This window comes from Amphibalanus amphitrite, unplaced genomic scaffold (genome assembly GCF_019059575.1).
Source record: "Amphibalanus amphitrite isolate SeventyFive unplaced genomic scaffold, NRLGWU_Aamphi_draft 000183F_arrow, whole genome shotgun sequence".
NCBI classification, from domain to species: Eukaryota; Metazoa; Arthropoda; class Thecostraca; order Balanomorpha; family Balanidae; genus Amphibalanus; species Amphibalanus amphitrite.
The window spans coordinates 677,630-688,932 of NW_024881678.1; the positions used below are offsets into that span (position 1 = coordinate 677,630).

Consider the following 11,303-nt stretch of genomic DNA (forward strand, 5'->3'; position numbering starts at 1 on the left):
CGAGGGGTACGTCGAGCGCGGATTCGCTCGCAAGCTAACCCCAGAAGAAGATCAAGAAGCACACCCCAGGAAGTGGTACCTGCCACATCATGGTGTAACGAACCCCCGGAAGCCCGGGAAGCTCAGAGTAGTGTTTGATGCGGCTGCCAAGTGTGGCAACACTTCTCTGAATGATGTGCTGCTCACGGGACCTGACCTTCTTAAGAACCTGCCCGGCATCCTCCTGAGGTTCAGAGAGGAACCCGTCGCTCTGACCGCTGATATCGAGTGTATGTACCACCAGGTCCAGATAACTCCGCAAGATCAACCAGCACTGAGGTTCCTCTGGAGAGATTTGGATGCAACGAAGCAACCAGAACCATACACCATGCAGGTCGCGATCTTCGGGGCCAGAAGCAGTCCCGCATCAGCAAACTTCGTCCTGCAGCAGACCGCTAAGGACTGCAGCAGTAGCACCCCGGCAGGGAGAGCAGCTAGAGAAGCGGCACTTACAAGCTTCTATATGGATGACTTCATCCACGCTACGAGAACCGAAGAAGAGGCAGCTGAGATGCAAACCGAGGTGACAGAACTTCTCAGAAGAGGGGGGTTCAGGCTGACAAAGTGGATGAGCAGCTCGCGGAAGGTCTTGGAACGGATCGAAGCCGCAGAGCGCGTTCAAGACATCGATGTCGCGGTTCAGAGTGTGCTAGGCTGCGCCTGGAACACCATCAACGACACCTTGGGAGTCAGAGCTGTTGACTCACGTGTACCGTCAACGAAGAGAGGAGTAGTGCAAGGAGTAGCTCGATTATTCGACCCTCTGGGGCTAGTCGCTCCGTTCTCTCTCCAGGCTAAAGTTCTCATTCAACGCCTCTGGGCGGGGAACTACGACTGGGACGATGAGCTCGAGGGGACGGAGCTGCAGAGGTGGTCTCAGTGGCTCTCGGAGTTGCACTATCTGGAGCGGGTAACCGTCCCGCGATGCTTCGGAGGCGTGTCGGCAAGTGACGGCTGTCGGAGAGAGCTTCACATCTTCTGTGATGCTTCTCAGGATGCCTTCGGTGCTGCCGCGTACGTCGCTACGACGATGCCTGATGGTCGCCGCGTCTGCTCCTTGGCTATGGCGAAGACCAGGGTGGCACCCCTCAAGCAGATCTCAATTGTAAGGCTGGAGTTGCAAGCAGCTGTGCTGGGCATCAGAGTAGCAAACGTGCTACGGACGGAGCTGTCGGTCAGGGTGGATAGGGTCCTATTCTGGACCGACAGCACAGTTGTTCTGCAGTATGTGAAAAATGACAGTCGCCGCTTTCACACATTTGTCGCTAATAGGGTGGCAGAAATTCGAGAGTCTTCTTGCCCTGACCAGTGGCGACACGTGCCGTCGAGTCTGAACGCAGCTGACGTTGTTTCCAGGGGAGCTACGTTGTCTGACCTGTCATCAGATTCTCGCTGGAGTGCGGGTCCTGGGTTCCTGCTCCAGGAGGAGAACTGCTGGCCGGAACAGCCATCTCTCACGAGTACGGCTGTACTGAAAAACGACCCAGAAGTGAGGACGGAATCAGTCACGCTCACTGTGAAGCATGACTCTGATACTACAGTGCTTCCCGACGCTTCGAGATTCTCTTCGTGGACGAAGTACAGAAGAACCGTGGCATGGGTACTGAGGTTTGTGAAGAACTGTGCCCCAAAGTCCTGTCAGGAACGAGCAGACCGGAGACGCGCAGGACCTCTGTCAGCAGAGGAACTGAAGCAAGCAGAGACGAAGGTACTGAAAGACTGTCAAGCTAGATGCTTCGCTGAAGAACTGGCAGAGATCCAAGCTGGCAAAGAAGCGAAGACTGAAGGGAAGCTGCGACAAGTGACACCTTTCCTGGATGGTGAGGGTGTGATGAGAGTCGGTGGGCGTATCGACAAAGCGCCCGTGGCCTATTCGACTCGCCACCCGGTGATCCTGCCATCGAGAGACGACGTTACTCGCCTGGTAGTGACGCACTGCCATGTGAAGGTTCTTCACTCAGGACAAGAAAGAACGTTGACAGAAGTCAGGAAGACATATTGGATTCTGAAGGCCCGCTCGACAGTCCGGAGGATCCTACACGAGTGTACCGTGTGCAAAAGACGAAGAGCGATCGCGCAGGTCCCAAGAATGGCAGAGCTGCCGGCCAGCCGGTATGACACGTCCAGAGCCTTCAGCACGGTAGGAGTCGACTACTTCGGGCCAATGTTCGTGAAGAAGTACAGGAGGACCGAGAAGAGATACGGCGTCTTGTTCACCTGCTTCTCGACCCGCGCAGTTCACCTGGAGGTAGCAAACGCTTTAGATACGGACAGTTTCGTCATGGCACTGAGGAGATTCATGGCAAGAAGAGGGAAGCCAGACTCAATGTACTCCGACAATGGGACGAACCTCGTCGGAGGTGAACGTGAGCTCCGTGAGTCTCTACATGAACTCGACCAAACTCGCATTACTGACGAACTGAGTCAGGAGAACATTAAGTGGACTTTCATGCCTCCCAGCGCCAGCCACATGGGCGGCGTATGGGAAAGGCTGGTGGGCAGCGTGAAGCGCGCGCTCAGAGTAACTATCGGATCTCAGTGTGTGACCGATGAAGTACTCCACACTGCTCTGCTCGAGGTGGAGTCAATGATCAATGGACGGCCGCTGACACACGTCAGTCCTGACAGTACGGATGTTGAGCCACTGACGCCAAATCACCTTCTGCTCGGGTGTGCCAGCGCCAACATGTCTCCTGGCATATTTCAAGACAGAGAGATCAGCAGCAAACGACGTTGGCGTCAGTCACAAGTACTGGCAGAACATTTTTGGAAGAGATGGCGAAATGAATATGTACCAACACTAGCCAGTCGGCAGAAGTGGTTGCGCGAGAGAAGAAATCTCAAAGTTGAAGACGTCGTGCTGATGATTGAGGCAGACTCGCCACGCGGGTTCTGGCCCCTGGCCCGAGTTACAAGAGTGTTCCCGGGCTCGGACGGAGTAGTTCGTACCGTGGAACTGATGGCAGCGGGGGGAGGCAAGTACCGGCGCCCGGTCAGCAAAGTGTGCCTCCTGGAGGAGGCTGAATAAGCTCAGAACTGTTCTGTGTCAGAACTGTGTTCAAGGATGGCTGTTATGTTGGTAACGACAGTGTTGTCCTATCACGTATATCCCAAGTATCCTATGTTTTCCTTTTGTTTCTTCCTAACAGATCCCTCCTGATGGCGGCTAGCTGCGGCAGAGGTGCTCGTCGGCTGAGGCGAGCTGGAGTCCTCCGAAGATGCGTCCGGGGACGCTCATCGGCCGCGGCGGGCTGGTGCTCTCCGAGGCTGCGGCGAGCTGGTGCTCTCCGAGGCTGCGGCGAGCTGGTGCTCTCCGAGGCTGCGGCGAGCTGGTGCGCTCGTCGGCTGCGGCGAGCTGGTGCTCTCCGAGGCTGCGGCGAGCTGGTGCGCTCGTCGGCTGCGGCGAGCTGGTGCTCTCCGAGGCCGCGGCGAGCTGGTGTTCTCCGGAGCTGTGGCGGAGACGCTCGCCGGCTGCGGCGAGCTGGTGCTCTCCGAGGCTGCAGCGAGCTGGTGCTCTCCGAGGCTGCGGCGAGCTGGTGCTCTCCGAGGCCGCGGCGAGCTGGTGTTCTCCGGAGCTGTGGCGGAGACGCTCGCCGGCTGCGGCGAGCTGGTGCTCTCCGAGGCTGCAGCGAGCTGGTGCTCTCCGAGGCTGCGGCGAGCTGGTGCTCTCCGAGGCTGCGGCGAGCTGGTGCTCTCCGAGGCTGCGGCGAGCTGGTGCGCTCGTCGGCTGCGGCGAGCTGGTGCTCTCCGAGGCCGCGGCGAGCTGGTGTTCTCTGGAGCTGTGGTGGAGGCGCTCGTCGGCCGCGGCGAGCTGGTGCTCTCCGAGGCCGCGGCGAGCTGGTGTTCTCCGGAGCTGTGGCGGAGACGCTCGTCGGCCGCGGCGAGCTGGTGCTCTCCGAGGCTGCGGCGAGCTGGTGGTTCTCCGGAGCTAGTACTGCGGGAGCTCGCCTGCCGCACGGAGCTGGTGGCAGTGGGCGGCGGAGATGACTGCTGCTCTCCGGAGCTGTGACTTCGGCAGCGAAGCCGATACCATGCGAGGCGTGGTGTCTTCAGGATGAACGCTGTATATGTGTGCGCGCGGCTGTGGCTGTTGAGTGGGCAACGTACCGAAGAGGTTTTGTGTTCAGGCTTCCGTTATCCCCGCTCAACGAGGTGTCATTACGACACCGGGGGGAGGATGTAGCGGACTGAGCCGGAGCGGGTTGGCCTGTGCGTTGCTCGACAGGTGGCGCTAGTTGTGGACACAGGGGGCGACGATGTTCGTACTGACCATTGGATGGTGGCGCCACCCTAAGCCAGTGGTGGCGCAGAAAGTCCAGTGCGCCGCCCATCGACGTGGCGTTTTTTGGCTGTGTGGCGCCGGCGTGAGACGCATGGAGTTTGTGCGCCGCCGTTCGCCACAATGTGATTCGGTGGAAAAACTTTGGTATGTTCTTTCATTATTTTATATTATTTGCCGTTTCTATTGCATTGTTAATGTGATATGAGCCTGATATGATATTAGAGATATTTCGGCGATAGGTAGACCCATGTCTATCGGATAGAGTGAAAATGCGTTTCTGGCTGATTTCAGAAACCTACATTCTACCTACATTCTACATTCTACGTTCTACGTTACTACACCGCTACTACTTCTATCTACGGCCCGCATTTCTTCGCTATGCCGCTGTCTTATTTGTCCGTTCCTACCACCAATTGTTCACCTAAACAACTTTGCCTTACCATATCGTTTTCGCCGTTGGCACGCTGCCAGATGACCCTTTTGCCACGAAAGCCTGAATATATTATTTATTTGTTTTTATTTGTAGTGTCTCAAAGCCCTAACCGTTTCCCACAGATGTGATTAGAACGGGGCACATACAAGGCAATAGGACCCCCGCCCTGCTGACATGCTTTATCGGTCGGGGTCCCAACGTGATTCTCTCCCGCCTGGAGCCCCCGCCCCCCCCTCTCAACATAGACAAGCCTACAATGTATTCACGCATCAATTTACCGTAGCAGCCGACAAAACATGACTGATGGCAAACTTTGTTTAAATGCCACCGTGTGAAAAAAGAGCTTCGCGTCTTGAAGCATGGGGATTTCGAACGGGAGGGGGATAGCTGATCAGCTCGTATAAGTCGTATACCACTCAATCACGGAGAGCCCAATGCTCACGCTAGCTTCACATGGTTCTTCAAAAATCCAGTACCAACCGGACGTTTCTCACAATAAAATACCAGCTTATGAGGCACATGTATTGCATGTATGAACAGTCCGATTCATCACGCCACACCGTATCGTTTGCGACGGAGAGCGGGCGGCAGCATCTGTTCGACTCGAGCGGCGGGTGCCTCCACGGCCAGTAGACGCCGCTCTGCCAGGGAGCCCAGGTACAGCAGGTGCCGGTACCTGGAACAAGGAGCAAGCAACGTTACAAAGGTACGTAGAATAGGCACGCACCAGAAAGAAAGACTCGTTAGACGTAACAAAAACAATGCTCAATAGGTCCCGGTATCTGAAATAAGCGCTATAACGTTAAACGTGTCAAGAGGGCACAAAGACAAGCGAGAAAAGGAAAGGAAACAAGTTCGGGAACAAGAGAACAAGTTCTGAAAGGGAACTGATACTGAAAGCGAACAAGCTCAGCGATTACATAAAACATGCGACAATGAAGATTTAGTGAACCCAAAACAAACTCCTATAAATATAATGCATGGTAGTTTCTTCTATACTTTCCTACCAGAATTTAAGCTCCCGGAGCCCCGGAGGCCAATTGGTGCAACGACCTCCATAAGCAGCGCACTGCTGACCTCAACAGTATCATGATAAGCTGTCGGCTGCTAACGACTCTTTCCACTTCTCGTAATTATTCTAGCGGCATTGGTACGGACCATGGAAACACATTGTAAGCCTCATCAATCCATCACTACCCCTAGGCCACTTCCTACTCTCGGTAAATTATTTCATAGCTTCTCCGCTCCTGTCTGCCTCATATAGACCTTGCTGGCGACATTTAGCCCCACTCGGTCTTTATGAGCTCTTAGCATATGACACACTGAGGCTTGTGTGGCCACATCTGTCAAGCGCCACGAGCATGTGGTGTGTTAGTTGATCGTAAAGCTGTGAGGTTATCGAAGTCTGTCATCGATCGTGCTCCTGAGTTGCGAGCTATGGCCTATGACATGGCCCACTTTGTGTGCAGCTGCAAGAGTGAGAAGCTTATTTAAACTAACTGGGTATAGTGTGTTTGAAGTAATTATTTTGATGCGTTTTTCAGAAAAAAAATACCAGTTTGCCTGTTCAAATTTTCAGACGGTCAACTGCTTAGTGCTTGGTCTGCCGTGGTTACAAACACATAGCCGAAATAGCCGCATATTTTGTTTATGAAAACGTTTCATTTTGTAAAACCAGCATTTAACCCTAAAAATACGTTAACAAAAATAACATTAACAAACGACTACGATACTATTCGTCTCGTCAATTAAACGCCCAAAATAAGTTCGGAAATAGGTCTGTCAACTCTACAATCCCCGCGGCTCATACTTTCACTCACCTATCTGTTATGACGACGCTCTCGGCGGCCGTCACCTCGGCCGGCTCAATAGTTTTCCGGCGTCCCTTGGCCGTTTTGGCCCGTTTGCTGTCGGCTGCCTGCTCGCCGGCGGCCGCGTCCAGCGCGCACACACCGCTGTCATCGTGCAGCAGTACTCTGGAGCCGCACTCAGTCACGGTGACGTGCCGCACGGGCAGCGGCCGCTTCTGCCACGCCTCGGGTACCTGCTCGGCCGCCCAGCGCGACCAACCGGTCAGGTGGCCGGCGGCTGTGTCGAACTCTGCCACCGACCGGTCCGCGTAGGCCGCCAGCACGCGGGTGGCACAGTCGGGCCGGAATGCCAGAGCGGTGGCAGGCGCTGATCGGCGCGGCATGCGAGATACCAGCGCCGGCTTCTCGAGATCCCAGACCAGGACACCGCCGTCTCGGTCGGCCAGAGCGGCGCGCTGCCCGTCAGCGCTCAGCGTCAGCAGGTCCAGCGCGACGCTCTGCTGCTCCTCGTCCTCTTCATCATCCTCATCGGGGTCCTCCCGGCCGTCCGCCCAGCCCAGGTCCTCAGCGCTCAGCTCGTCTAAAGCGGAGGTCAGTCGGAGTCGGACCAGCCGGCCGGCGGCGGTCAGCAGTAGCAACCAGTCGCCGGACGGGGAGAACGCCAGCTGGCGGCACGGCCCGGCGGCCTCCGGGGGGAGGCTGCGGACCCGCTGCAGGCTGGGCCGCGCCGTGCCCGTCTCCAGCCGGTGCAGCCGCAGCCGGGCCGGTGTCGAGTAGGCCAGCCAGCCGGCGTCGGCCGACACGGCGGCGCAGACGGGCGGCTCGCCGCGCCGGCTGCTCAGCTGCAGCAGCGCCACCGGCTGGTCGTCGCTGCCGGCCGCCGGCAGACGCCACAGCCGCAGCTCCGAGTCACCGACCGTCACCAGGCCGGGCAGCCGCGGCGCCGGCAGCACCGTTCCCAGCTGACGGCGGAGATCGGGGGAGTCACATCAACGGATAGGGAACAGAGACCCATTCAGTGAATATTGACACAGTGACTACAGACATGCCATCAAAACCTGGAAGTGAGACACGACATACAGGATGAACATCTTTGGGTACTTATACAGTATACACATCCACAAACAAAAATAAAAAACTTCAATAAAAATTGCCGCTTGCCGAAATCAGTTAATACACATTTTTGCATTTCGATCTGGCGAAGAGGTTAGAACAGCATACCTGCGGCAGCGGAGACGTCCGGACGGTGTCCTTGTTGTTACCCTGAAAGTCGAACACCAGATCGGCATCCACGCCTGAAACACACAACGGCGGCAGTCAGTCGGTCCCTTATATCGACAAATGACACAAATGACGCACCTCTCCTCATCCAGTTGCTTCACGATCCCACCAACCAATCGTCCCTCCTCACCGCCGTACCGATCACAGCTACAATGAGCGTCCAACTACCCTCGGGTAAGCCCGCGTTTCGTTCCCGTAACCGTTCTGATTACCACCTAACATCCACACCGAATTCCATGCCACCCACGGAGTGACTCCGTTCTCACCTGCCGAAATCAGACAGTCTCCGGTGCTGATCATTACGCGCACATCCCGCACGTGCAGCTGTATTCTCAGCGAGCGGACCCAGCCAGCAGTGGCCCGTGCTGACGGTATTCGCTCGAACCGGGCCACGGTGGGGTCGACTCCCGCGGCGAATACCCGCTCCCCGTCGGCAGAGGAGGTGACTGCCAGCACGTCCGCCCGGTGGGAGCCGAGAGAGGTGTGCAGGGCGCCCAGAGGGCCGTTCCAGAACGACACACGGCCTCTGTGACAGAGGGAGGGGAAGGGATCAGCGGGGCCAACAACTGTTGGGGTAAGCTGTGGTGGGCGCACGACGCTGAGATGATTAAGACGAAGTTGATATTTGGGTTTAGCGACAAGAGCAGAACGACATCGTCAGGTAACTTTGAATTAAAATGAAATCGGACTTACTCCACAAGAGTTCGTTGGGTCGGAGCTTTCGAATTGTATTACAATTCTTCGTCAGCGAGAGTCGTATCGGATGTTAAGATCGAATCGAAGGTACAGTGCGGATCGAACAAATGATTCGAAAGCTCCGACCCAACGAACTCTTGTGGAGTAAGTCCGATTTCATTTTAATTCACAATTCATCTCCACATCATGTCTTTAAATGTCAGGTAACTTTGTTGGAAAGTACGCCACAAGCGAATTGTGATTTCAACGAGATACAGAGGGATGTTAGGTAACTGCCGTCGAAAAAGGCCAACATCGTACACATCGCGACCTCTACATAAGTCCGTCCCGAAACTAACAGAACCCCGCCCCCTACCGACGCTCAGCCTCACCTGGAGTCTCCGGTAACGATTGTGAGGTCGGCGAGCAGCGCCACACTCCAGACGAGCGTCTCCTTTCGGCCCACCTGACGGCCGACGGTGATACGCGACACCTGCGCGCCGGTACGCGCTTGGTGCAGGCACACGGCGTTCACCGATCCGGCTGCTAAGTGGGTGCCGTCGGGCGACCAGGCGACGCACAGGATTCGCCGCTCCTTAAACACGGACACACGGGATGTAGTCAGTGGCCACACATGGGATCGGTCATTCTTGAAATATGAAAAAAGCATATTGAGACGGTCAAGGGTTTGACGTACAGGATGCGCCACTCCTGAGGCAAAGCCACGCCGTAATCAGGCAGTTTGACGAACAACGGCAGAATCTCACAAATACCGCTAAAGTGCGTGATCCGAGGCCTAGGAAAACAAAAACAAAGCATCCTTACGCCAACAAACACTTTTCGCGACGCTACTTTGTCCCGTCCAAGGGTCAGAGTGCACGGTGCAATCTGCTGACTCACCTGTTTGGCCATCCGGCGCTCAAACACGAGTCCCTCGTCGGTGACAGCGTGCACGATCACCTGACCGTCCTCTGTACCGGCGGCCAGGCGGCAGCCGGCCGGGTCCGCCGCCAGACACCAGGCGGCCGTGCCCGACACCGACGTACTGGCCGTGGCCTCCAGGCCGTGGCCGCCGTGCTCCAGCACGTGCCCGTGCAGTCCGGTCGAAAAGAGCCGGCCGGCGGCCCACGCTAGCGCCTCAACGCTGGCGCCGCCGGCCGGCGGCAGACGCGCCTGGCACACGGGAGCGCCGCGCCGGGCCAGCACACAACCAACGTCCCACAGCTCCACGGCATTGTCTGACCTGTTCAAACAATATTCAGTGTACTCAGTGAGCAGGACCACGTCTCACAGCTCATGGCATTGCCCAGCCAGACCAAACAAAGTTCAGACTAATCATCAGCCATTACAGTAAAATAGACTTTCCACAAACCTTACTGTAAAGATGTAACGATTGGCACTGTGATTTGCTCTGTCTAATGCGCAGCATCTCTCGGCTTACAGGGTTGTGTTGGCCTCAAGCTTGGCAGTCTGACTGAATAAAGACTAAGACAGAAGGAAGCACTCCAGGCTTTTTACACTGGCGACAAGGATGAGATCGCCGGTCGCCGGTGATACGAGTGATACTGCGTCATTTTTTTGTTCGTTGATCGCGCTCGTGAGTGATACGGGCGATACTGCGTCATCGTGTTGATCGCCGGTTCGCGAGTGAGCGACCAAGTCAATTATCATTTTGCTAAGCACTACCGTATGTTATGTTGCACTGCGCTGCTGGGCCCCTCTTCCCGCTTTTGGGCGCAAGGGAGAGATGTAAAGATGTAACGATTGGCACTGTGATTTGCTCTGTCTAATGCGCAGCATCTCTCGGCTTACAGGGTTGTGTTGGCCTCAAGATTGGCAGTCTGACTGAATAAAGACTAAGACAGAAGGAAGCACTCCAGGCTTTTTACACTTACTCTTATTAAAAACTTCAGAGCTACACATAGGAAGAGTTAGTTTACAAGGATCATCAATCAGCTTCTTATTTGCAGCAGCTTCAATGTTTTACATTTAATGATTCTTTATCACCTTCCCGGGCAAAAAAGATCCATAGTGACGCATGAAAAAGACATGCTCAGCTAGACACTAGAGCCAAAGATGCTCAAATTTTATCAGCTTAACATCCATGCTGCAAAAATAAAACATAGGTAATTGCAGATTAGGTGATGAAACAAGCCAGGCAGCTTGCTTACCTTGAAACAGCTAGCTTGTTCGCTTCTGCATTAAGCGCTGCACAGTGAATTGCTTTGGCTTCAGGAATGAAAAACCTCACAGTGTGAGTCTCAAAAGCCGTCATCTTGCTCGCAATGTTCAAGTCAGAAGTGACTCTGCATTGAAGTAATCTGAAAAAGAACATGAGCCAAACCATATAAAAATCAAAACCATCAAACACTGAACAAATGAACTATGGATTTTGAGACCCATTTATGAAAAAAATGATTTCATATCTAAACTAGCACAGCAATAAACTCATTTATACACAACCCACAATTCAAATTAAATCTGCCTCAGCCTACATGGATTCACTACCTATTGTTTAACAAGCATTAAGTGTGTGCAAATGTTAAGGAGAGAGCAAACTGTAAAAATAACTAACCAATTTCATCGATTTTATTCAATAACACCTACCTACCATAGTGTATATCATATAGTATACATCCACAGTGTTGCCACAGTGTTATAAATCTCACGTGGTCGCAGAGTGCAACGATACAAAGTCTTGTATTCTTAATCCTGTCGTCAGGCAATTCTTAGCGAATCAGCAATGGTTATGGCAAAAGACAAATGCTCATTGGCCAATGCA

At 54.6% G+C, this 11,303-nt stretch overlaps 1 protein-coding gene across 1 annotated transcript; it reads right to left on the minus strand.

Moving 5' to 3' along the window:
• Positions 1-5,262: 5,262 nt before the first annotated feature.
• Positions 5,263-10,836, minus strand: LOC122384221 (U3 small nucleolar RNA-associated protein 4 homolog). Its single transcript, XM_043371357.1, has 7 exons — positions 10,693-10,836; positions 9,422-9,764; positions 8,914-9,116; positions 8,113-8,372; positions 7,787-7,860; positions 6,575-7,527; positions 5,263-5,430 (listed from the first exon to the last, which is right to left on the minus strand). Exons 1-7 carry the CDS (start codon positions 10,794-10,796, stop codon positions 5,304-5,306), a joined length of 2,064 nt encoding a protein of 687 aa, XP_043227292.1. The 5' UTR covers positions 10,797-10,836; the 3' UTR covers positions 5,263-5,303.
• Positions 10,837-11,303: the final 467 nt, after the last annotated feature.

Coding starts and splice junctions, on each gene's coding strand:
- LOC122384221 (XM_043371357.1), bottom strand. CDS start 10,796: ATGACGGCTTTTGAGACTCACACTGTGAGGTTTTTCATTCCTGAAGCC. Junction 9,765..10,692: donor AACAAGCTAGCTGTTTCAAG/GTAAGCAAGCTG, acceptor TTGTTTGAACAG/GTCAGACAATGCCGTGGAGC. Junction 7,861..8,112: donor AGACTGTCTGATTTCGGCAG/GTGAGAACGGAG, acceptor TGTGTGTTTCAG/GCGTGGATGCCGATCTGGTG.